Consider the following 27,932-nt stretch of genomic DNA (forward strand, 5'->3'; position numbering starts at 1 on the left):
GTCAGCTTTTTAATCAACAAGAAGCCATCAACTCATTTTTGTGCAATTGTAATTCAAAGCCTAGCTATGATTTCCTATTTACCACATTACACAAACTACACTGGTCTGGGTATGTATCACCCTTTAGTTTTGCAGTTATTGTCCGCGAAAAGACTCGATTCAAAATGTGACGTTGTAAACCAAACTCCCGTGCCGAAGGTTCCCATAAACAACCCAAAAATAAAAAACAACCAATCAAAAGCGAACGTTGTGTACGTGCCGCTTATGCAGCTCCATAGATCGAGGGGGGTAATCAGTTTACGCTGACGTTGTTCTCTGCTTCTTGCATGCCCATTCTCGGAGTCACACACACACACACTCTCACTCATAGTCATACTCGTGTTCAAATGCAACTTATGTGGCTACATCTAAGTAATTTTACTGACATACTGATATTTGTATATGTGTGCTAATATGGTGTGCGCCGTTTTTTTTATTTTGGTTGTTGTTTGCTATTTCATGAACTGATACTAACACGGGTGCTACTATTTCAGTTGCTTACTAAATAGTTAGTGCCGGAGCGGGCTGACTAAGCGATCGACCCAACGGAGCGACTGTCGCGCCATATTAACCATACTGTGTCAGCCCAGTGCTGCTCGCAAACAGACACACATACACACATACACATACAGATGCATATGCGACGTTTTTTGCATATGCCCCAATGCAAGCACCCAAACCGCTAGACGCTCCATTTGCTAGTAACACCCTGTAATTTTGAAAAAATAGGATGTATTGTTTACAGAGATACCTCTGTTGAATGGGAAATGGAGTTCTAGGTTTTTGTATTGTTAAGCTGTTAAGTAAAGGATATTTAAGAAATCTTCCTTTATTCTTTAAGACTGGGATCGGCCAGCTTAGGGATATGTCAACCCGTTTGGTTTTGTTCATTTCCTTTTGGGCTTGCTGCAGGGTATTTTGCCGTTGAGCTTAAGTGAATTTGCAGCGTTCTTATTTGTTTGTATGTGTGTCGCTGGCGTCCACAACGTGATAAAAACTTTAAACATTGAATTGTGATACTTCGTCACTTGGTTGTAAATTGAAATAAGACCCGTATGCCGCCGTCAGCTGCAGCGTCCCGCTTGCCGTTGCTCGCCGTTGCTGCTACTGTTGCGTCCCGGATCGGACTCGGCTCCCGCTACGTCTCCGGCTGGCGTTGCAACAGTTAAGCGTGAAACGAGAACTAAATAAAGCACAGAACAAACGAAAATAAAAACAAAAATTCTATTGTAATTGTCAGCAAATTTTCTTCAAATGCAAAAAAAGCAAGTACAAAAACAAAAACTTAAAATAAATAAGAAAACAAGCAAAGAAAAAGGAAAAGAAAAAGCAAAGAGAAAAGCAAAAGCCGCAGCTCGACTTTTGTTTATGCACTTTGTTTAGCCAAGTTTTCGGTTGCTTCGCTTTATGTTTTAGTATTTTTGTTTTTTTTTTTTGTTTTTTTTTTGTTTTTTACAGTTATTTGTTTTTTCCATTTTGTTATAGATATGTAAGTGAATATTTATTATTTATGTATGCGAATCGCTCGGTGCTCCGATGATTCCGATGCCGCTGCCGCTGCCTCTGCCGCTGCTCGCTCTCTCTTTAGCGCTCGGTATCAGAATCTCTGTTTCTGTTTCGGTCTCTGTCCGTGTCTACGTCAACGTCCCCCTTTCGCCCGTCTTCGTCTGGTGCTCGGAGTCGGGAGCCGGGGCCAGTTCTGGCGCATTCAGTGCAGTTTTGGCCGCCTCTGGTTAGGTTGTCCTAGCGCGCAATTTTCTTTTAGTTCTCCATCCCACCACTAGCCGGTGGGTTCTTTCGGTGTGCGCATTTCGCACGTGTTTGTTTATTTTTATTGCTCTATTTCGACTCGAAGCTCCGTTCTGTTGTGTTCTGACGTTCCGTTTGTTATCTGCGATGCGTTCTCGGCTCTTTGGAAATATTCTATTTGACTTGTTTCACAAATGCATCCAGTTGGTGCAACATTTCGATATTTGAAATAAACGTGCAACAAACGGCTATATAATTGCAGGCTGAAGTTCTTCTAGCGAATATTTGTTTACATGGTGAGTTTGTGTTGAGAAACCATGTTTAATAACTAAAATAGAATTTCCTAGTGTTGGCTAATTTCAAAAGATGAATGCTTAAGACTTTTCATTAAATTTAGTTCATTTTTTACGGAGCTCTAGTTAATTATCTAAGACTTGAGACATACTAACTTTTTTAAAGTTATTATCTAAAACATATATATTCTTCCCAAAGTTCTGTTTAAATCATTGTTTATTATTGCCCTAAGATTATTTTGTTTATTTGTACTCTTAAAAGTATGCTATGTGAATTTAAGATTTTATCTTAAGTTCCTTTGCCTACAGCATTTGAAATATGAATTATAATTACTTTGGTTTATAAATAAATGAATAAATATGTTCATTTAATATCGGAGATCAAGAGCGACGAACAGAAAGAAAGTCAAAAGGTTGATAGGAACTTGGGTATAAAAAAGGATCGAAAAGAGGATCGATATAAATTTAAAAAGATATCTTAAACAAAGATTAAAGTAAATATGAGTAAAATATTATTGGAATTATACATCTGTGGGTTTAAATGGCTGGGTAGATTCAAGAAAATAGAAATAGGGAGGAAGAGAAAGCATAAGAGAGGAAATAGTCAAAATATTAGAATTATTATGTTAATATTGAGTGTTTTAAAATACTTGATAATTATAAGAGTAGCATTACGAAAACGCTTAACATTCTAAAGACATACCATAAAAAATCCGCGTATTCTCTTATATATTCTTTATTCGTATTCTCTTAAGGCATTTGCCAAATCTAAGTCTCACAAATCAGAGTCTTGGAATAGCTTTATAGTGGCAATATTACCGTTAAGTCAGCGTTCAAGTTTTATGGGTCTTGAGTCACACGCTGCCATCAATGTAGTCATAGTCTCTGTTGTATTTGGTCACATTATCTGATAAACCAAACCAGGCAGGCCGACAGTCAGGCAGTCAGGCACACGGTGCCCGTCGAGGGGGTTTGTTGACCCTGCGCCGCGAATGTGGTTGATAAAGATTTTTGCAAGACGCGTTCGAAGCGGGCAACAACTTACGCGAAGATCATGTCAATATAACAACATTTTATGGCCCCACTACAAAATCTCTTGTCAACGAGAGAGAAGGGGGGGGGGGGGCTGGTGGAGGGGGATTTAACTCATAAGTAAAACGCACACGTAACCAAAATAAAAATGGTAGCAGAACTTAAACTATGCCGAATAATAGCTAAAACCCGTAGCCGGAGCCGTAACCATATCTTGTTCTTTCTCTCGCTCTTGTCGTCAATTGCCGGTTGCTGGTAACCCAAGGCCAACGTAACCATCAGGTTAATTAACCCGCCATTGTTAATCCTCTAGCCAGCATATCAGCTAATAACCAACTATCCAACTGGTTCGCTATTGTCACAATCGTTTTTTGCCCATAATGAATTCAATTATTGTCACTTGAGTGCGTTAAGTATGCGCAACTTGTGGCCGCCTCAGGTATTTCTGTAGTACCTACAAGTCCAAAGCGTACCCAGCTAAAATATTTGGGCGTGAAAAATTGTTGAGAATTTCACGTGTTAACGGGGAAAAGATGCTAGTTTATGGAGGAAAGATGCTAGCTAAAAACTACCAAGCGCTGAAACAATAACTATCTCACTTGATACTGTTGATCTTAAAAGTAAGATCAATATATATATATGTGTAGTACCAAATGCATGAAAAAAGCAGCAAACTTTGCATGGGTTCCTGGGGCTGCTTTTCTTGAAACGCGCTTTTCCACAGCAAAAAGCTCATCAAATCTATCGAAAATTCTTCTGATTGTGTTAATTATAACTTTTCTTGTTAAATATATAACAATCCAATTCCTTATATGCTCAAAGATTCTGCTGGTTGAATAGGAAATCAAAGAAAAAGTGGATAACAAATTTGATATGAAATTATTCGATTCCCAAAAAAGTGTTTAGGTTTATACAAGGCTACATTTTCTGGCTCCAAACCTAAGACGAAGCCTTTCTTTATAACATATCCGTCCAAATAATTGCCTTAACTCATGCCTTAAAGTTCAGCTGGGTTATTAGGGGCTTTGAGCTTTTGGTATCTGTTAGATACTTTTGTGTGGCTCTACGTGCCTGCCTGTATAGGCAAATGTTATGTGCGTCACATGAAATTAAAATTAAGCTCTCCCCAAAACTTGTTTTTGTTTTATATTTTGTTTTTGGAGCAGTCGCAGGTTTGCGTTTCGCCTAATATACGATCTATACAGGGTATACTTATATAAATATATATACATATATGTATATGTTGACGTGTGTATATATTTTTTTTGCTCCCCCGTCTTTTGCTACGTGATTATATAGCCATTAAAAAATAAATAAATAAAAACCTTTATCGCACACTCACATACACACAACCCATTCACATAATCCACATTTATCGTTTGCCAAGTTTTATTTGCCGCAATTGAAATTTCAATTCTCAATTCTAATTTATTAATTTCATTTAAGATAAGTAAATGGGACTTTTGTGTGTGCTGTTATTTAATACCCTGAACCCAAAGGGGGTATAATTGTTTGTTGCACATGCTTGTAACAGGCCAAAGAAACCATCTCCGATCCCATATAGCATATATGTATATTCCTAGATGCTCTTCTATCTGTAACGGGCATAGATAATCTCGGAGTATGTATACCCTCGTATATAATACCCAGATCCGAAATATGTCACTTTTTAGATACCTCGTACCCCGTGTCCACCAAAGCTATCAAGGTAGAGCCTTAGACTTTGGTATATGCACCCTCTTGTATGTCAGATTTAAACTCTTTAAATTTCATAAAGATCGGACTGTAAGCACCGAAGTTGATCAGGAATACATTATATATAGTATAGATAGAAGAAGCACGGCCGCATGTCTGCGTGGAAGAAAGCTTGTAACTTTCTACCCTCAACATCTTTCTGAGCATAGGGTATCTTGCAGTCGGACACACCCGACTAGCGCCTTCTTACTTGTTGCGACTTTCAGTTGATCGCTTAGCCCCGCCTTTAGTTATAGACGTCGCCATATAGCGACTGCTTGTTTGTTCTTATTTATTTAAAAAAAAAGCAACAACAATTAAAAGCGCTTTTTCTCGTTCTCGCTCGCATCGCTTCTCTTCTTTTACACGTTCCGTTCCGTTCTGTGTGTATGTGTATCTGTAGCTGTGTGTGAGTGTGTCTGTGTATATGCTCTTATAAACATGTTTTCGCATTAATAATACATTTTTATTCGCTAATTTAAGCGCTGTTTACTTTAAAAACCAGTTAGCACATACGTTATACGATGTATATACACACACACATACATACATTCATATTTGTAAGTAAACACACACACACACTATCACACAGTTTGGCTCCACCCCAGTTCGGGGCACAAGTTTGATAATTTGTTTAGTGTATTTGTTGCTGCTACTTTTTCATATATTTGTTAAGCTAAAAAATCATTCGCCAATGCGCAACTATTTACAACTCTTAACCGCACTCTCACCCCTTGACCCCATTTGGTGCCAAGTTTCTTTGGCACATGGCTCAATCAAGGGCAGGGTTGAAAGGGGCGTTTGTCACGCCCCTTACTCCAACTGCCAGTCGTCCTTAGAGTCTATTGTTTATTGTCGCCGGTATCAAGTAAATGCCGCCCCATTCTTCATCCCGCCCACGGCATAAATCTAGCTAATGATTTTGCTTACTCTACATTTACATAAAATTGTTATAGATCTTATTTTCGTATAATTAGTTTATCAGCGTTTCTTCTCAGCTGTTTTTGTATACACTATATATACCATTGATCTTAGTAGCTTTAAGAGCTGTATATAATCAACTTTACGTGATTAGAATTTTTAATGTTTCGTGTCTTCTCTCCACAAATATATTTCTGAGAAAGCCAATCACGTTCAACACTAAGAAGATATCTTGATATATCTTGTAAAGTGCTCGTTTGGTAATTATAATTTGAGGAAATCGGAATCGTTTGAAATTTGCCTGTAGAAAACTTTAGAACTATAATATAATACTTTATACTCAATAATATTTCAATAATTGCTTAAAGAATATTCTACATTCATGAATTTTGCAAATATTAATCATTTTGGGAACCGAAGCGTTGGCCTATAGAAATCATTAGAATGAAAATATAATATTTAATGATCAATAATATTTCATTAATTCTTTGAAAAAAGCTTCAAGAGATTATGAATTTTGTTAACAAGAAACATGTGTGTAAAATATAGTACTTTTTACTCAATAATCTTGTATTAATTGCTTAAAGAAAACTTTCTGAAATTAGGTATTTCATTAGTAAGAATCATGCTTGGAATCGAAGCGAACAACTGCCGTACTCTTATTTAAGCTAAGGTTATAACCTTTGTAAAGCTTACAGATTTATTTTTTATCTCTCCAAAGCTGAACTAACCTTAAACAACACATATTCCCCATCTTTGACTGAATATCAAGCCTTCAAGCTGGATTCCCTCAAATATGGCAGTCAATTTCATAAATATGGACTACATTTTCTTCATTCTACATATTGAGCCCTTATAATTCTCAAATCGTTTAAGCGCTGACTGTTTGATATGTATTGCTTAATGTCGGAATATGTCCCTTTTACTCAGACTATATTGATATTTATGGATTTTTTTTACACAATTGGATAAGAAATGAGTGCAACATGTTATGAAAGAAAAATCTCCAAAATATAATTCGTATCATATTCATTGATTGCATTGGTTTTTCAAGCTTGAGCAGCCCAATTAAATGAGTGCTGTTGTTGGCTTTACTTTTTGTATATCTTGTACTTTTTGTGAGTTCTGAAATCGAACACGCTGCCCCAGATGCGGCAATGAAGGGCGGCGGGCGACAAGACGGGGCAAGGCAAAAAGTATTAATACGCGCATAAAAATGGAGCATATTGAAGAGTCATTGAAATGTGACAATTTGTTGCCGCTTCAAGTGCGCCTTAAGACTTTTGAGTAGACGCAGCGGGGCACCAGGGGCGTGGCAATGGGGCGAGGGGCGCAGTTGGAGGGGGCATAGTGGCATATAACACCAATCAATCCGATCCGAGCTACGATCCACAGGCAGCAGCTGCCCTTTCGTCAAATAAACAAAAGCCATTAGCAAATGTATCTGAGAGATGCGAACGGGGCGACACTTGAGCGCATGTAATCAAATCATAAATTTATACATATATTTTTTTTTTATTTTTATATATTTTCTCTGTATACTATTCTATTAATTTCCATTAGAGTTGCGTCGCTCGCATCGAGCTATCTAAACACAATGCGACGCCTCAATTTGGTTCAAGTATCTATTGTGGTTGGTTGCAACAACTGTACTTTGTGCCGCCGAAGGTTGTGAATTTGTTGAACAGACAAAAAGTCGCACACACACATACATACACACACACATACATATAAAGGCGCATTCTTAGACTGAAATAAATAGAATCAGTTCAACTCCTTTTCATAGTCTGTGATTTCATCAAACGAACTATGGCAAAGTAACAACTTAGAGATGGACGCGTGTTGCATCCTTGAAGGCAGGATGTTTCCAATTTTCGCCAATTTAAGATGTGGCGATCGGCATACAATAGTAAATTCAGCTAGTCCACTTTTCTAACCCACATAAACCTTACAATGTATTGTAAGATCCTCATATAAAGTTCCTAGCATAGAACTTTAATAATATGTTAATTGTTTAAGGTGATTAATTCATGCTAATTTCATCAATTTTTCATCATTTTTGTCAATGGAAAAATGGTTATTACCGAAGCTATAACTTTTTGCAAATTATAATCATTAAGGATCTCTAATTTTCAAGCGACTAAAGTAATATTTTAATTAAATTCTATAAGATCAGGCTTACCTCTGATAATTGTAAACATGAAATAAACAATCACGAAAATTAGTATACGTGCGCCAAAACTTTGTGACACGCGTCCATCTCTAGCAGCAAGTATTTTGCATCCCCTTTGCGCTGTTTTATGTAAACTGTGAATGTATTTGTAAAATGCCAGCAACTGTCGTCATTGTTGTTGCTTCAGTTGCTATTGTTGTAGTTGCTGTTGTTGTTGTTGTAATAATCTGAATTCAAAAAGTAGACGAATATTTTAAGAAATCATTTCTTGATTACGACGTTTGAAAACAATTTGTCTTTGCTCTCTCGCTTCACTTCTCCGATTCTTTCGTCGCACTCCCAACGTTACTTAATATGTAAATGTGTATGTATATATATGTATGCACGTACATACATATGTACAAATGTATTTAAGTGCGGCTGTGTGTGTGTGTGCACATAGAGTCTAAAAGTTGCCTGACTTGTTGAGCAGTTACTTTTTCCATTATTCTTGCGCCCATTTTGATTTTAATTGTTGTTGTTGCTTTCTTTGGTGCTTTTCCATTGGCTTTTATAAATTCAACTTTGAATTGCTGTCGTCACAAACGAATTTTGCGTAATTTGAGTGAGACGAATGAATGCTTTTGTTGTGCTCCCAAAAAGTTTAATGAAGCTCTCTACCTACCTATCTGTCTCTCTCACACCATCAATCGAGATTGTGCCTGCAAAAGTAAAAGCTCTGATTGAGTTTTTATCGTGTCTGTGGCAGCGCGTCAGCCTCTGCCACATTGAATGGAACGCATGAATGGAGAGGCAAGGACACGCAGTCAAAACAACGATACTGACACATGCCACATGTGCCGCACCAGACGACCGACACCTGTTGAAGGGCACACACGCAACGCAACGCGCGTTCACACACATACACAAACACACTCACGCGCATACATCGACACGCGCCGCTGCTTGCAAAAGGACAACAGCCGCAGTCGCCGCTATGCGAGCGAGGCAGCGGCAGTGGCAGCGACTGCGAGCAGCGGCAGAGGCAGAGGCAAAGAGCGAGTCCCACAACACATGCTGGGAGCGCAACTGTGGGCTGCCGCCAAGGTGAGAAAGTGAAAAGAGAACGCAGGCAGCAGCCCGAGCAAAGGACAGACCAGCCGACAGTCTGTTTGTTGTTGTTGTTGCTGTTGCTCTCTTGCTGTTCACTTTGTTTTGGCATTCGCTTTACTCTGTGTACACACACACACGCACACGCACGCATTATACATTTGGCATCATGTGCACGGCTCGGCCGGCTCGTCAGGTCCGGGAACAGGACGGAGACAGACGCTGCTGTCATAGGTCAGGACAGGCAAAAACAACAACACATGAAAACGTAAGCTAAATGCCACTAAATATGCAACATAATGGAGAGGCTTACGTGGCTAACCGGTAACGGGCACGGCAACGCAGACGGGCAACGGGGCCAGCAGTATCTGAGGCCATTTAGGTGTTGTGTGGCATGTCACAACAACATTGCCCTGCTGCCTGATGCTGCTGCTGCTGCTGCCCCTGACGATGATGATAAGAATAACAACAACCAAAACAACAGGAACAACAACAAACAAGACCTCAACAGTTGGCCACATCGGTTGCGGCTGCCTTGGTGACACATGTTGAACGCATAAGCAGCAGCAGCAGCCGCAGCAAATTGCAACATGTAAATGCCGATTGGATGCAGATAATAATTGTATGCATTCAATACAATTAAGTTCACTTAAAGCGTGGCAAGTTGTCTACAAGTGAAAGCTTTCATATGTTTTTAAAGATTTTCTTGTGTGGGCTTTATCTAAAGCGTAAGTGAAAATCTCAATCTAGCTAATGCCTTTAATTGTATGCACGCTTTGCTGTTGTGCGTTGCTTGGCGCTTATAATTCTCAACCAGTTTAAGCTTTAGAGGAAGCAAAAGACGTTTGTCAATTGGAGATCTGCTCATGATAGGAGCATGAGGTCCTGGAAATAGCTGTACAGAAATAATAATACATAATTTAATATAGTTTTTCCGGGCTTAATGCAAGCTGGCGTAAATATTGATCGATTTTTCGTAATCATTGACACAGATCCTCTTTCATAGTGTAATACAACCCCTTGGCTTTGAATGTATCTACGTTTCCTTATCGTGCAACTGTCACCCGTAGAGATACCATTAAAATCTTTAATCTATTTGAGTTTTTTGTTAGATACTTTCGAACTGTCACTCAACAGAATGTTGCATTAGGCAGACTTCCGCTGTGGCGATTTCCATTGAGATATGAATAAACCGAGAGAGAGAGAGAGAGAGAGAGAGAGAGAGCGAGAGCGAGACAAAGGCATATCAAGTGACATTGCAATTAAAAACCCTGTTGCCAAAGTCGTATGAAATATTCGAACAACGCCATAAATCGAGAGAAACGGCAAATCAAATAAAAACTTCATTTCATAGGCAGCACGCAAAACAATTTCGACTAAAACGAATCCTTGACTACCTGAAATTACAGCTGCTACGTCATCAAGTTGCCCGTAAACATTTTTGCGTCTTCTGCAAACACACACACACACACACGCACACTTACTTAGCTACAAGCTAGACAATGCCAGAGAACACGTTATCCTTTTTTTAATGGTTTCCTCTTTTGAAAAGGGGCGCACATAATAACAGCGGCTAATGCCAGTTTGTATATGGAACCTCATATAGAATGGAACCAAACGGAACCATATTTTATACTCTGTATGCCTATGGCAAAATGTTTTGCCCGGCTGCTTCATGTGTCTCCGGCTGCTTAGGCTAAGCGCTCAGCGTAAACAAATGAATACAATTTTTAGAAATAACTAAATGCCTTTTGTATCTGTATCTGTGGCTCTGGCTGCAGCTGTATCTGCGTCTGTGTGCCTGTGTGTGTATCTATGTTTAGGAGCTGGTTTTTGGTTTTTCTTTTCTGTTTCGTTTTCTTCTCTTTTTGGCGAATTGCACACCGAGATTTTCCTTTGAGCAGCTGCGTTCTATACGCTTTTCCCAAGACCAATAGATGCAAAACTCAACGCATTCATCTTTTGTACTCTGCGGATTACTTCAGTTTCAGATTCCTGTCACGTTAACAGATCGAATTTCACCAGAGCCGCCTTGCACTAAAAACAGGTGGCTCGGCTTCAGTCTGTGCTCGGTTTAAATCTATTCAGCCACCCTCAATGTCGAGATTGTTGAAAAGTTTACCAACTAATAATGCAACCCCCCTGGAAAGTGCTTAAGTCTCAAGTGTGGCGCGCTGCGAGGACTGTTCATAAAGTTGCAAAACTTTACAATTAAAAGAAGAATTGCAAAATTAATAGTAAACTGCAAATATTGAAGATATTTGTGGATTCGTTTGTTATTTGTGAGTTGTTGTAAAAATTCACACATTCATATATTCTTTACATATTTTTAAAAGGAAAAGGTTTATCCTAACGTTTTATTTTTAATCTGAAAATTCTTAAAAATTAACTAACCATGTCCTGAGTTTGAGCCTCCTGTCTAGGAAAAAATGTCTTAAGCTTTCATCAAAAAGGGTCGTATTTATTCGGGCTATTTGTAAGTGAAGTTTGCTAATGATTTTAAAATACAGAAGCGATCAGATAATAACTGAAATTAAAGGATATTATATTATATATATTATATAATGATATATACAATCCTTTTAATATAAAATTGGAAAATAGGTACTGTAATTTTAACGAACTCTGGTATTTGACTTAAGCCCGTTAATCCTATATCCTTCTATAACAAAAATATTTATACAAAGGTCACTCAAGACAGACAAACTGATTCTTATTAATGCCTCATCGTAATCGCTGGGCAGCTAAATTTCTTATAGTTGTTCCCTTAACTTCCACTCGCAAATGTGGAAAATTGGTGGAATCCGGTATTATGCAAGATTTTTGTTGACCACCCAAAAGCCTATCCGATTCAAACTCTTTTTTCAAAGATCTTTGTGATAATTTATTTGAGGTTTTCTTTCGTTTTCAGTCCTCACGGGTCTAAAATGGGCGAAAATTGTTAATTGCAACTTTTGCTTCTTTTGTATGTAAAATATAACTAGAGACGTGGATTTGAATTGGTGGAAAATGTGTGGAAAAGTCATTGGCAGCAAAAAACCAGGCCCGGGCAAGGCCGGGTAATATCCACTAGTTATATGTACATATATTAAACCAAACTCGTAAAGCTAACTTGTATATAATACAAAGAACCCTCGTATTTGTAAACAAATTAAAACGTCTCGAAAACTAAAACTCGATTCGGTTTTCAAAGCTGCACAGACTTTTGCATTGTTTAGCCAGCTTGTCAGGGGTAGCAGAGCCAGGCGTGTGGGGGTGAGGGTGTTCTGTTCGGCCGGGGGTAGGGGAGGGGCGGGCTTAAGTTATGAAAAGGCGTCATAGAGAGTATGTCAAGTCAAATATGTGTACGGCATCCGTATCTAGATTAACGGCAACTGTACATATTTGAAATTCAAATCCCGAAACTGTTGAAAGCGTCGCGTATTTGAATTTTCCCTTTGTGTGGCGGCGAGGCCTTTTTACCGAGCGTCGCGCTGATTGAGCGACGATTTCAAAATCGCAGAGACCGCGCTCTAAAGTTAGGCAAATGTATTTACATTTTAGAAAAACGCACAAAGATACTTTTAGTGGCAAAATGACAGAGGGTGGCGGCAGGGAGTCGCAAGTCGAGGCCGGCCTCTAGATCTTTACCCTGAGATATCGCATACGTAACGTCAACTGCGACGCACCAAAAAAAAAAACAAATATATAAAATAAAAGGGGGAACTTTGTGCTTTAGCCGAGGGATAGCCAGAGCAATAATCAAAATATACGCATACACAGAGACACAGATACAGATATATAAACACAGATACAGATACGGCTACAAATACTGTGTGCCTTGAACAATGCGACAGCAGCAGCAAAAATAATATTAATGAGCAAGTTTTTGATTACGCAGCCATTAGCCGAACTCCCGAGTTTGAATTTGAATTCAAATAAATTTTTGGATAGAACGTTGCAGGGGCAGGAAAACTGAAGCAAGGGACACCGGGGCCCTTTTGTGTGTGTGTGTGTGCCTGGCGTATTGTTTCATAGATGCGATTCGGTTTTATTGTCTTCAATTTTTATTATATGTATACATATTTTGTTGCTGTTGTTGTTGCTGATTCTCTTTTGCGCATTTTATGGCAATATGGCAGAAATCTCTCTGATCTCAAGTCCCGCTCTCTAGTTTAATGAACAATACTTCTATATAGGTTAACTACTGATTGCTAGAATCTGTTGCAGGGCACACCCTCGACCTGTTCCCCTGCTCGGTGGTTGCTCGGGGGTTGCTTCAATCTTCCATTAATATGATGGCCACATTAAAGTGCTGCAAAGGATGTGCGAATAGCTTTGGGAGTTGCCTGCAAAATGGGCGTTTCATGCATGCTATAAGCAAATTATCATATTGGCAGATTGAGTTGTTGCGCACGAATTCACAACGCTGGGAACATCATTAAAAAGACAACAACAAGAAAATAATAGAAAAATGTAATTTAGATGGCGTTACTTTGGTTTGACATTTGTTTCTTTTCGCTTTTGTTTTTTTTCTATTTTGTAAATTCTTGCGCCCAACAGCTGGCGAATTAGTCAGCTCCTCAGTTCAATTGAAAATATACGCTCCAAATTTGTCTTTCCCCTAAACTAAACTAAATTCTCTGGAAACTGCTTGCGCTATACTTAGATCACATGCATTGATGATGTCAGCAAATATATAAATAAATGTTTAAGCATATCTGGCTGTATTTTGACGCTTAAGCTTGACAATTTTAAATAAATAATTGTTATATAACTATGCACTGGAGGGTATACTTGGGTATATTCCTCTTGAGCTCAAGTATGTCACAAGCAGAAGGAAGCAGCTTCCATTAAGTGCATTCCTGAGCGGGACGAGCAGCTAAGTTGATCTAGTCATGTTTGTCTATGTGAACGCTTCCATCACGAAAGCTACAAAGAAAGCTAGAAGCTAGAAATTTTAATATGGAAATATATACTCTTATATAATTTTTAATCGATCTTTTCTTCCATCATCATAATATTGATAAATGTTGATTTTGAGAATTAAGCTTTAAGCCTTACTCAAAGATTATAGGAGCTACATACATAAAATTTTGTATATATTTTATTTCATTTCAAAAACTACAAGAATTTGATATTTTAATAGAGATTTTTATATATTTGTGTATAAGTCCCATTCTCCCATTTCTATAATATCGATAGAAATTAATTTTGAGACTGGGCTTTCTCAGCTTAACTCGAAGATTATAGAAATGACTTACATCAAAATTGGTATACATATTAGGCTGAATTTAGATCTTTCAATTGGTTTCTTTATTTCAAAAAGCGTTTATTTAGTTATTTTTCAATCTAGCTTCGCGTTGACTGACTTTTATAAATATCGGTTGTTAACATGAGTAATATTACAGCTAATACAGCTATACACAGATAGGGATCTTTACTTTTTGGATCCTTGTTTAGAAATAACAGGTATTTTTTGGAATATTTGTGATCCTTTGCGAACCATGTCTAGCTTTTAGCTATCATATCTTATATACCAATATCCTTAAGCTCAGAACATATAGAGTTTTATGTGATAAGTTTAGGGATCTACACATCAGATATATCTGTTGTTTGATTGACTTTTTTCACACACTTTTCATATGGTTTGTCACCAGAGTGTTTTTGTGTGTTCTCTGTACAGTATGTACCTACTAAGTGGCAATAAATCCACCCTTCAAAATGCAGACAACTGACTTTGAATGTTGGCTGTTCGTCCGTTCTATTCTCTACTATGATAATTAATTTTCCAGCTTCGATATCAGTTTATCTGTAAAAATTCTATACAAACTCATATAAGCTGCTGCACCCCTAAAAAAAAAAAAGAGCAATAAGCGAACAATGAAAGATTTTTAAATGGAATTTCGTATTTAATCCTCACTATGTCGTACCTTTCACAAATGCACACACACGCACACACAGAAATACACACATTTATACACATAAAAGATATGTAGGCTCTTAACTAAGCCAGCCTTAGACTTGGTACGGCTGCTGTTGTTGTAATTCATCACCTACAAATCAATCATTTTGACGAACCTAGTCGTTGGGCACTAAAAAGATGAAGAAAAGAAATATAGAAAGAGAGAGCGAGAGCGAGAGACACATGCGTATAAAATGTAAAAAGCAATGCGCGCACAATAGATCAACGCTATCAAAGAACAGGGCCGGGACCGAGACCGAGACCGAGACGGAGACCGAGTCAGAGACCGACCGAGACAGGGCCCTGACATGCCCTGGCATAGTATACTCTTAGCCGCAACCGGTGACCTTTTAACACAAGACCAAAACGAGATGGAAGCCTGTCTGAACTAATTGTCCGGCAGTCTTCGAGTTTCGTTCGCTTCTTGTCAGCCTTTGCGCATGCGCATGAAACATGTTCATAGATAGACCCTATATAGAGATTGATATTTGTATACCTAGGTGTGTTTGTGTGCGTGTGTGCGTGTGTGTGTGTGTGTGTGTACGTGTGCATTGCATTGGCACTTAATTTGTTGTTCTTGTCTTGGCTGCGTTGGTGTGAGATTACGCATTTTCCATACGACCGGACACAGCACTAAGCTGTTGCATACCCTGTAAATAGGGTATGCTGATTTATAAAAGAAACTGTGTACTATATTACACTATGAAAAACTATCCATGAACAGGACTAGCAATGAGCTAAATCTCAAAATTATTTCTCTTTACGTCTTACTTTTTATCTAAATGAAGTATGTAAACTATCTTCGCATATCCCAAAAATATTTCTCTTTACGTCCTTTAGAAAACAGATCTATGTAAATCTTCCATCTTCTCAAATCCCAAATTCTCTATAGATGTAATACATGATAAAAAAACAGCAATACCATGATCAGGAACATAGTTATTAGATCAGATAATTTGAGATCCAACATATATAAATCAAAACTCTTAACGAAAAAGGCGTCACGTAACGTGTGTTACGTAATCTATTACAGCTAAACATAATATTAAAACAATACCAAAAACTTAATGAAGCATAAGCTTGGCAGAGTTACGATTATTTGGCGTAAGTTTTCCAGATTATAGAAAAGTAAATTGCATCAAGAAAAAGTAACTATTTTGGAGACTTGCAATTGTTTACGTAACGTTACGTAACGTGTCGCGATTTGTTTGCTCATAACCTCAAAATCTCCTTTTTAAAAGCTCGCAGAATTAAAATACTACAACTTCTTATTCTTATAAGCAAAATTTAAACTGGATACTTAGTGATCTATCCTGAGTACATTTATATTGACTGAATATAGTCTACTTCAATTGACATCCTGGCCCAACTAAAGGGTATGGCCTAGTCGATAAGTCTGTAGTTATATGTTTCCTTCTCTGATTCTTTTTGACGAACTCGTCTGGTGATCCTTTGGAATTCGTTTGTCTTGTCTTGTCTTGGCTTAGTTTACAATGTTCCTTTGATTAGGTGGTATGAAGGTGGCCTAGCCTGGCCTGGACAGCCGAGCTCGGGTACGTGATTGGTATTATTCATCACTTGTCCTGGCGGTCCTATCTGCACAGTGCTTATCAGAATTTGTTTAGGCACAGCGTTTTTTGTTGTTGTCTACCTTTTGCGTGCGATGTTTAATTTAAATTTTAAGTATGTCTTGCAGGTAGTCTGCCGGATTGAGTAGATTGTGTGCGCGAGTTGCTTATCTAAAACAGGTAGAATCTATCTTAATGGAAAATTCATTTATTTAGTTGTTTTGATTGCAACAGCAGCAGCACGGCAGCAGGAAGTGGCAGGAACTCATAGAAAGTGTTCAGTCTACCAAAGAAGCGTATAACAATTAAAAAATTTATAATTGAATTTATGGCAATTTTCTACGGCTGCATTGAAATTGTGTGAATAGCTCTTTGCGAATGCACAAAATATTTGCAGGACTTCCAACCCGCCCACTACCCACAGCCCCGTTTGCGCCCACAAAAGGCAAATGGCAACCAGCAGGCAACAATTTTTAGGGCCAACACCCAAAAAACTTGGGATCCCTTACAATGCAGTCGATAAGTATGGCCATAAGTACAATTCATTCGACTCGGCAAACATACTTACAGAGCAGGCAGGCAGGCAGTGAGTGGGGGGTGGGGTGGGGGGTTTAAATACGACTCAAGAACCCCTCCAACTCGAGCCCAACCCAACCCAATCCAGCAAGCAAATCCACCAAGACAAACTGAGAAACGCAACCGTACTCATTGTCGGTCCCTGCTCGGGCGCACAGCTGTTCAAGAGAAAATAGTCATTGTAATAAGAAAATTTTGATTTCATTTTTAGTATTTGTATAAAATTTAATAACGCCGCACAAGATGGCTGACTGACTGACTGACTGGCATGTTGTTGTTGTTGCTGCTGCTGCCAAAGTTGAGCAGCAACGTTGGCTGCGCTGCTGCTGTCGCAGTCGCCGTCGCAGCCGCAGCTGCCGGCAGCAAGGGGTGTGCAAGCGGGCAACTAAAACGCTTAAAACACACAATCTCGTTTGGGTTCGGTCGGGATTTCGGGGTTACGCTTAAACTCTAAGTACATTTTAACTTAACTGCCTTTTTTTTTTGGTTTGGTAGCTTTGTGTGTTAGTTGCGACGTCGTCGTCGCTGTCGTCCAAACGCAGCGACAGAGGCAGCGGCAGCGACAGCGACAGCAGCATGGCGAATTGTAAGGCAAGAAGGCAAGCCAAAAGGATGATGATGAGGATGATGATTGAGGGCCGAATAAGAGCTTGAGAATGAGCATGAACATTGTGCTGGTGGAGGGGAGATGAGGCGGCAGGCGGCAGCAGCAGAAAACTGGTGGAAAGGGTGGCTGCGACTGCTGGTGGTAGTTTGAGATTTCTAACTGTGTGCGCAGCACAATTATAAATTTTTGGAATTGTTGTAATTTAGTTTTGTTTGTTTGCCTGTTTGTTATGTTAGAATGTAGTACTTATATTTCTCTCAATGTATGAATGTGTGTGTGTGCGTCTGTTTGTATGTATGCATGCACAAGTGTGCGCCGTCTGCTGGCTGTTGGGCAAAACTTGCCTGGGCTGCGGCTGCTGATTATTACGATAAAGCATAATGATTACATTTTTAGTAGCTTTCGTTATGCGAGTGTGAGTGTGCGAGGGAGAGTGCAAGCGGGCCAGTGCAAAGTGAACGAGCGAGATAGCATGCCTTGTAATTGTTGTTCAGCTCAAAGCAGAAGTTGAACTTTTTCTTTTTCTTCTTGCTGGATTGGATGGGATTGGGCTGGGTTGGGTTGGGTTATTCGGACTGGGGAGGGTTGCTGTCGCTGCCGCTGCTGCTGCTTCGATTGCCCTGCGTTTCACATACACAGGGTGCTAGTGGCTGGGAGAGGGGTGTTAGGGGAGTTAACGGCATTGGCTTGCACTTGATTAATTGCGATTTATGCGCAGCGCTGCGGCTTATATGCGATATATGTTAGACTTTTGTGTAATTATGGATAGCTGTAGCAATAATGGTTCAGTTGGTACGCTCCATGAGGGTAACTCGACGCAACACGACTCAAATGTGTGAGTTAAAAAGGACACTTTATAGCAGCGATTATATTTTAGGATACAGAATAATGAAACAAAGTGCACACGACGCTACTTACTCAGGGGTGTCAAAGCCCGCACTCCAGTACGCTTAAACTTATGCTATATATGTATGTATGTATGTTTGCGTGTTCATTTGTATTTGTGCAGCTTGGGCAGCTGTGATTTTTAAAATCTATTCCCACAAGTAAATAATGTAAAACGAGATCAGCACAAAAATTCTTAACGTTTCGAGAGCAGCAGAGCAAACGTCATTGCCTTGCCATAAATGCAAAAATCGTTTGCATATTTCGCTTGTAAATGCTGTGTGCGCATTGTGGGTGCTGGAGTGTAGAGTGTAAGGGGAAGAGCAGGGCGAGGTGCAATGGTTCTTGTTCCTACTACAAACGTACATATGTATATTTTTGCCTTTTTGTTTTGCTTGGCTCATTTGGCAAGCTACACAAACGCGCACACCCATTTACATGCTCTCGCACACACACGTACCTCAACGCCTGCAAGAGCGCAATAACCATACAAGTGTGTTTGTGCGTGCCAAAAAAAAGAGAGCGAACGCTAGAGAGAGAGCGCGTGAGTTAAAAAATAGTTGGCAGTGGTCCAAGCGGTGGCATTGCAAAAGTACGTTAAAATTCAAGCTAAACAATTGCCGCTATTGTCATTACTTTTGGCCCACATTCGAACGGCCAAGAGAGAGCTCAGCGGCAAAGAGCACTGCACATTCGCAAACGTTCTCTTTGCGCAGAACGTGAATTCCCTTTAGAGACGAGCGCAAGACCTATAAACGATACCTTTTGATATATCTTGTTTTTGCTCAACAAATTATGCTGCAGTCTCAACGGACCAAATACTCTAACACTAAGAATAAGCACGATACACGCTCTCAGCTCTAGTTCCATGCTCCGTTTCCTTTGCTGCCGCCGTCGCTGCTGGCGCTGCTGGTTGTTGTTGTTGTTATTTTTTCCAGAGAACCAGAACTTCGTGTGTAGCACGTCGCATTGTCGGCTTTTGTTCGTGCTCTTTGCCTTCGGTTCGTCGTTGTTGTGTTGGGCTGCGTCTTCGGCTGCTCTTGTGCATGTGAATGTGTTTGTGTGCGTTTGTAATTGATTTTATTAGTTTTTGGTTTTTGTTGTGTGTTTGCTGCTGTCGACGCTTGCGTTGACGCGACGTTAGCGTCGGCGTCGCCGTCGCTGCTGGCAGCGTTGATGAATTTTAAAAAATTTTGAATTGCCCGCCCTTTAGTCATTGACTAAACGTGCAGCAGTGCGAACACGAGCGCGTGCAGCGGCATACCCGGCTTCGGTTTTATTGTTGCATACTGTAATAATTAATATATCCAGGCAATACAACATTTATATCCATAACGCTGACGATATATATCGGCAATTGTAATAAGTGTAAAACAATATTTGCTTATTATTCGGCACGCGCGCAACGGACAGACAATTTGAACAAAGTGTTAAACACAAACAACAATAAAACAACAACAATAACAAGAAATCAAATAAAATTTGCAGCTGCAACGTGCAAACATTTGAATATGTGCTAAAAGTGAAGAAATTAATAAATATATCTAGAATAAATCAAATAAACATTTAACTAGAATTCTTGCTGGCTGGGATTATAAACGTGGATACAACAGAGCCGACAAAATGGTAAATAACTCTTACTAATTAAATATGGAAATAAGTACCCTAGAACAAACTCTTGTCTATATAAGTACAAAAACGCCGCGTTTTCCTATCTGACTAGAATTGTGATTCAGCGTCGCTAATTTCTATTTTATTGACAAAAATGTATTTTTTTTCTTTCGAGCACACGAGGGGCGCTCCTTAGTCTTAGTCATTAAACCAAAGTGTTAACTGAACAAGCCAGAGTATGTGATACATATATATATATACATATATACGTATATAGGTATGTACATTGGTATGGGTGTGTGTATGCTTTTTAGTGCTATATTATAAACAATTTAATGGCGCAGTCGCACGCATTCAACGCCATGGCGTACATATAAATCGTTTTAATCTCTGCATATTAATTTTTATTATTGGCATCTTATAATTTCCGGCGATTTTGATTAAGCGCAAAACCATATAAGCAGCTGTGATTTGAGTTAGCGTATTCGCATATCCAGATTTTATTCCAATCATCGAAATAAAGTGCAAGTGACGTCTAAAGAACTTCCGCTCTATGTGTAAACTATGCAAAAATACACTCAGCAAAAAGTTGGTCAACTTAAATGCAATTGACTTGAGATATAGTTTACTTAAAATGTTTGATCTATGGGAATGGATCGGGTTTGGAAAATAGCAAGCAATGCAAAAGTTGGTTAGTTAGGGTAAAATTATAAAAGTCCTTCGCCTAAACTTTAGATTTTATATTAATTATATTAAATAGGGAACTATATTGATCTCTGGGAATATATCAGGTTAAGCAAACAGAATGCGATGGAAGAGTTCGTTATATAGGATAAACTTTTAAAAATCCTTCAATCCTTCAATTATATTCCCTAATTTTTGATACTCTATCAATTAGGATATATAATATACATATTTATATATAAAACAATGCAACTAATTAAGTTAAAACAAAGTTTGTCTTCAAATTTGTTTTTATCCCAGTTGTTCTCATATTATTTTTGAGTTTTCTGCTTTTGCAATTTTTGAATACTTTGATTTGATTTCTTAAAATGCATTTGAATACTTTTATTTACATATCCGTATTTATATCTATATATGTATGCTATATATATTACTTTTGGCATAGCTATTGCAGCTGCATTTCGCAATCGCATAATTTCACTTGGTTTAGTTCATAAACGCATTTCAAATCGGTTTCAATAATTCATTTTAGATAGATATTCTTTTTTATAAATCTCTCTGCACCATTTGCATATTGAGGCAACTTTGTGTGTATCTGTGTGCATATGTGTGTATGTGTGTGTGTGTGTGTGTGTGTGTGTTGGACAAATATTCGCAATTTTGGCTCAATAGATAGAAATATATTTGGCACATTAAGAACACACGAAGAGCCAGCCAAAATACAACTCATAAGAAATTATTATGATTATGATGTTGTTATAATTAGAGAACAACAACGAGAAAAAAAAACAACAACAACAACAACAACAAAACTAAAAAGACTGAAAAACGATTCATAATTATTCAAAAATTGACTTTAAACAGCCGCCGCAGTCGCAATCGCAGCGGCAGCAGCCGTCGCCGTCGCCGGTCAACGCAGAAGATCTCACAAATATCTTTAGCTATAAAGATTTTTAGTTATGGTTTAGGCAAACATCTTTCTTCCTCTTCTGCCTGCCTGCTTCTATTTATATAGACCCTACCAAAGCGCAACAACAACAAGAACAACAACATCGCCGAATTACACTTAAAAGTGCTTAATCACAGGCAACTTTTACACAAATCATAATTTTGTGGCCCATACACACACACACACACACTCACATTCACGAGCGAGTACCCGTTGTACTCACTCACATGAATATATATGTATGTATATATATTGTGAATACATATACAATTCATAATGCCCATTTGCAGGGTGCTCGCGCGCTCCTCTTTCAAGTTTTCGTTATATTCGATTTGTTTCTTAGGTATTCTATACCCCACTTTATTCCCTCTGCCACACCACGCCCCCCACCTCACGCCGTCCCTCTCAAAACTAACCACACATTCGATCAAATTTGTTTTCATTAAAAGGAAACGAAATGTGGCTGGTGTTTCTTCGGATTCGACAAAAATGCGCCACAATTAAAGGCCGCAATGTATGTTTTAAATCAACGACCACTCAAGATACCCGCGTAGGTTGGGGGAGGAGAGGAGGGGATAGCTTGGGCTGACTGGGAGATTTGAAATAGACGCATTTTATTTATTAATTGCCATATTTAACATATGTTTGTTTTGTGCAGCTATCTAGAAAATGAATGTACAGTTCGCTCATAATAAGCACCATCAACTGGCTAAGCGAGTCATTTGGACAACGCGTTGCTAAAACCGTTTGCGAATTATAAGCGAAAACTTTAAGAAGTAGATTTCGCGTGTTTAGCTTACTAAAATTCTCAAATAGTTCAATAAAGGCAGCATCAACTGACCAAGCGAGCCATTTAGGCAATGTGAAGCTTAAACCGTTTGCGAATTATAAGCGAAAACCTTAAGAAATTGCATTCTTACATTGACAGCGGGCATAGCTTACTAGAATTTCCAAATAGTTCGCGTAATGCCACAAATATGCGCTGATTTTTCGATTCTATAGGTATATAAGTATCCAGAAAACCTGATTCATGGCGGGTTAATTATTGTATAAGGGCTTCAAATACAATTGCCTTTCAACATGAGCACTTTAGGCCACATATTTGCGCTATAAGTCAATGTATATCATATGTAAATCAATAAGTAATTATGACAGTGTGTGTGTGTGTGTATGTGTCAATAAATAAACTAATTGTTTATTTCATTTGGAGGCTTTTTAAATATTTATAAGCATGGCACAATAAATAAGCCAACTTATTTTTCAACGCCCAAATATGCTGGGCTTTCAATTCTCAATACCGAAAGGCATTCACATTTTTATGGCACTTGGAAATTAAGTAGTCAGAAGCCATTGAGTGTATGTCGAACGAGAGAGCAATCCACATTCATATGGATATATTGCACATTAAAATTAAATTCGAATAATTGCCATATGAATATATATATTGTATATTGTATATATATTCCGCGTATCTACAGTATGCATAGGAAATTGTGTACAGCGACAGTTGATTGGATTCTGATCTGAATACTCGTTAATCTATGTTTATCTCGCTGTCTTTATCTGACGATTCTTGTCAGCTTGGCCTTGTGAAAATGCGCTATGCCATAACAGAAAACCCTATCTGCATTCTGGCCACAATCGGCATATGGAAATGGTAGAAATTAGCCAATATAGCCTGTCAATATATATATAAGCTAATGAATATGCATTCCGCGATGATTATTCAGCTTCTTTGTGAGTCAAATCTTATAGATCTTGAGAAAACTTGAATAAGGAAAAAATTGCATTATAATTTCCAAACGGTTTTGGCATAAGAATTTGAGATGTAGAAAAACTATTAAGGTCTTGACCTGGTACCAAAAGAAAGTATTGCACTATAATTCTCAAACAGTTTTGCCTTAAGAAGGACCTCAGTACTTGGCTTGGTTTCAAAAGAAACTAATTTCTTTATAATTCCCAAATGTTTTTTCCTTAATCACTTTTGACTTGGCTTCAACAGAAAGAAATGCAAAACTATTTCAGCTATAGAACTTGAAATGTATCCGATTTGGAAAGCAATAAAATCCTTTTTTAGCAAGGTTTAAAATGTTCAAATATTTTGTTTCATGTTAATAATTTTAACGGGCAACTTGATGTGTTTAAATAAAAGCAAACATTTGTCACCAACTATAAACAAAGACGAACATTTAATTTTTTAATGGCATAATTCGACAAAAATTCCGCTGATGTTATAAGAACGCGTCCCCAAAACATTTCCCAATTCATAAGCAAACGTAATTTGATTTTCTTTAGTATGATAATTAAGTGAGTTAGTTGTTGGTGGAACTAAGACGCATAAATTTGCGGCATGCCCATCATCTCTCTCTCTCTCTCTCTCTGTCTCTCTCTGACACTCTGTCTGTCTTTCTCTTACTCCAGCTATCATAAAATGTCGAATGCAAATTCGTTCCATCACTCAAATTGTAGTTTTTCCGACAACTTTGGGCGAGCGAGAAAAACGAATTAAATGTTAAATGTAAAATGTAAAGAAATGTGAGCCTGGCCAATAGACAATGCGTGTCAGTCAGTCCGTCCATCAGTCAGTCAGTCCGTCAGTCAGTCAATCAGACAGTCATTCAAGTGCGACAGGCTTCTGAGCGTGTGACTCACTATTTCTCTGTCTATTGGCATCCTTTACTTTTTGTATATGTATGTGATTTTATTTCTTTGACACAGACAACAAAGAACCAAATGCCGAGTTGAGTTCTTTTTGTTGTTGTTGTTGTTGTTTGTACTCACATTTAAGCCCTGGCCCACAAATACAATAAAAACCGCTAACAATCAATCATTGCACGTGTTGTATTTCTTTATTTTTTTGATTAGGCCTTTCCATAACAGCTCCAAAAATTTCAACAAATCAGTCAGTCTAAGCCCCCGCTCAAGTAATTAAATATTAATTAAAACATTGCGCAAAACTACAAGAAAACAAGTAAGAGTGCTCTAGTCGGGTGTGCCCGACTAGGGAATACCCTGAACATTCTTCTGCCAACACCAAATGCAGCTCGTTTGCCTTCGCTTCAGAACTTGCCACTTTCCTCAGCCGACCGAACAACTTGCCACCGATCTGTATATAGTATTCTAGAAAGTTCAAGTAAGAAAGGACTTCTATAACGATTATTATCGATTGCTTGGAATGGGGGCAAGTTATCGATTATCGGAAACAAAATCGTACTGGGCGGGCACTAGAAGGACCTACGTTCAAAATTTCAAGTCTCTAGTACGTATAGGTTCTGAGATCGACGCATTCATACATACGGACAGACGGAGGGACGAATAGACAGACGGACGGACAGACAGACGGACATGTCTAGTTCGGCTCGGCTGTTGATGCTGATCAAGAATATATATACTTTACGGGTTCGGAAATGCTTCCTTTTGCCTGTTACATACATTAGCATAGAAACATTATACCCTTTTTACCCATTCTCAATGGGTTTAGGGTATAAAAACAAACACAAATATACATCAAATTCCTGACAATTTCCACAGAGTCTTCGCAGTGGTTCGTCACCCAAAAGTTGCCTCAATTAAAGGCGATTTAAATTTATAGATACGTTGCACAAGGCGGGATCGTAGGGGAGTGGGAAGAGCGGAGAGCGCGGGGGGGGGGCACAAGCAGTTAGCCAATGCAGTAGCACAGGCAGCGGCATAAAATGGCTTAATTAATTTTAATTATTTTCAATGAGCGACTATGAAATGAAAATTTCTTTCAAGGCGCAACTAAAACTTGCGTTACCTCCCTCCCCTCCTCCGGCCCGCTATCTACCCCTTGCTCCGCCCCTTTGCTAGCTGAAAATTTGTATTTGATAAAAGCAACAATTAAGCAATGAATTAATGTCTAAACATATGGTATACCCTATCTAATGGGTTCTACGGGTACCCGCGTGCCCCTCACTGTGCGGTGGCAATTGGCCAATTGATCGCCGCTTAACCCGCTCCTGTTGCCACATTTAGTCGCATGTTTTCTACGGATTACAAAAAAAAATTTCGGTTCCCAATGTTTACTTTTCATGTGGCCGCCAGTTGGCTGCATATGCGGGCTGTGCAACATAACTTTACCCCAGCCCCCGTCCCCGCCCCCGCCCCTCGTAGGCCCATTAATTTATTTGTGTGCCACATGCAAAGCAATTGACGACAAACCGAATCGCAATTAGACACAAAATCAAAATGAAAATTCCGTTTTTCCTGCACATAAAACTCGTCTATATTTCCCAGGCTAATATCTGTTTGTTTGCAATGCAATGCGTGCGCATATTTCGGATTTCGATTCGATCGTAAATTATAAAAAAAAAACTACTCAGAGCCCCCGCATCAGGTAGCTAGTAGCCGGGTAACGCCCCACCAAGTTGTTGCCACTGGGGCGCGAACAAGACGCCAAAAGGCAGGCGCAGCTAAACCAAGAGAGGCAGCAAGAGACAGCGAGAATTGAGACGCAAGCCAAACGAAATTTGACAAATCAGAATGTGCACTCAACAAGAACTATTAATCAAATGCGCCAGAGAACAGCCGGCAAAAAATATGATATATCAAGGTTTATATATGGAACGATATCGAGCGTGCCCAAAAACTGAGGCCTAACAATCCATGCCTAGCCAAAACTAGGCTAAAACCAACACAGATTTTTTAGGGAAACAACCTTTTCCCCTAGAAATAGTTCCTATTGTTATTAATATTGTTATTAAGATAGGTATAGAAGATATGGTCTACGCAGTATTACAACTTATTCTTATTTTTATATAGTTGACTGGGACTCGAATCCGACTTCTCGCTGGATCCCTTTAACAACTAATCAACTAATGACTTTTCTGAGCTGTTCAATTTTGTAGCTTCAAAATGAAAACATTTTAATCTTCTAGATATTACCTCTATAGTTAAAGTCCTTTTCAATTTTGATATATCCAATACCATCTATTCCATAGTTAAAGACGTTTCTTATTTTGATATATCCAATACCTACTGTAGGTTGGCATATGCACATACAATATCTATCTCAATTCCTTCCTTATTCGCTATTTGCCATTTGATTTGGGTTTTCGATTGGGTGACAAATTCGCCCACATATTCAACATCTAAAACCGTTGCTGTTCTATTTTGGTTCGGGTTTTAGAACTTGTACTAAATTCTCTAATTGATCAATCTAATCTTTATATATACAATACTTTCTGTCACATATTTAAAGGCCTTTTCAATTTCGATATATACAATACTTATTGTGGCTTGATAGTTTTTTTTAGCTCAACATCTAGTTTTGATTCATTTGTAAAACTATTATATGCCTATTAAAAACCCACACTTTCAAAAACTGAATTTTCAAGCGATCGTGAGTTATAATTTCAAGCGGTTTTGCAATTTCAGTATGTTTTTGTTTTTATGAATTCGCATTTCAAGTTGCCAGCCCCAGCTGATGTATCTACACATACATGAGACGATCTTAAAGTTTCTAACCCTGACTGGCCAATTAATTGGAAAAATATTTTGCGTTTCATTCAATGCCAGGCTATAGGAATCATAATGTTATATATGTGTGCTTGTGTGTGTGAGTGTGCGACACAGTGTGGCATCCAGTTAGTCAGCTGGCCATATGGAACATTGCTCAGGCTTTAAAGTAAGCGAAGGGGGTTGCCAGTTGTCGTTGTTCCTCGAGTCAAAATGTCTGCGTGCACTTAATAAAATAGGATTAACATTTTATAGTTGCATTGTGTGTTCATCTCTCTCTCTGTGTGTGTGTGTGTGTGGGTATAAAATTTCGACAACTGCGCATTGCTGTCTCTTTTTTGACGACGCCTTTGAATAGCGAACAAACACTTTATACCCGATACACAGCTAAATACAACCAGTTATTGAAATGATGACAGCTGCGAGGACTGATAAAGAAGAGGCGTCGCCTTTAAAACAAGTCCTGTGTGGCTTAAATATCAAATATACGAATATTATATAAATTTCAAAGCAAAAAAATGGGCTTTTGTTTAAAAATCTTTTGATGTCTGAGCGTTTCGCAAGTGTTTTAAAATTGCTTTCATTTATAAGAGTGGGCAA

At 38.6% G+C, this 27,932-nt stretch overlaps 1 protein-coding gene across 3 annotated transcripts in view; it reads left to right on the forward strand.

The window, feature by feature from the left end:
* apt (apontic) overlaps nt 1–27,932 on the forward strand; it is a 45,704-nt gene that overhangs the window by 1,872 nt on the left and 15,900 nt on the right. The window contains exon 2 of one of the 3 annotated variants that reach the window (XM_064687781.1): nt 19,922–20,236. The exons of 1 other annotated variant lie outside the window; for it this stretch is intronic. In XM_064687781.1, coding sequence (XP_064543851.1) covers nt 20,234–20,236 — 3 coding nt within the window. In that variant the 5' untranslated portion in view covers nt 19,922–20,233. Of the gene's footprint in view, nt 1–1,806; nt 2,085–19,921; nt 20,237–27,932 lie in introns of those variants that run through there. One more of the 3 variants, XM_064687782.1, reaches the window with a different exon arrangement.

The sequence above is a fragment of the Drosophila montana genome, unplaced genomic scaffold (genome assembly GCF_035044405.1).
Source record: "Drosophila montana isolate Dmon_TW-CO22-7 unplaced genomic scaffold, ASM3504440v1 contig_3200_1, whole genome shotgun sequence".
In the NCBI taxonomy this organism is placed as follows: Eukaryota; Metazoa; Arthropoda; class Insecta; order Diptera; family Drosophilidae; genus Drosophila; species Drosophila montana.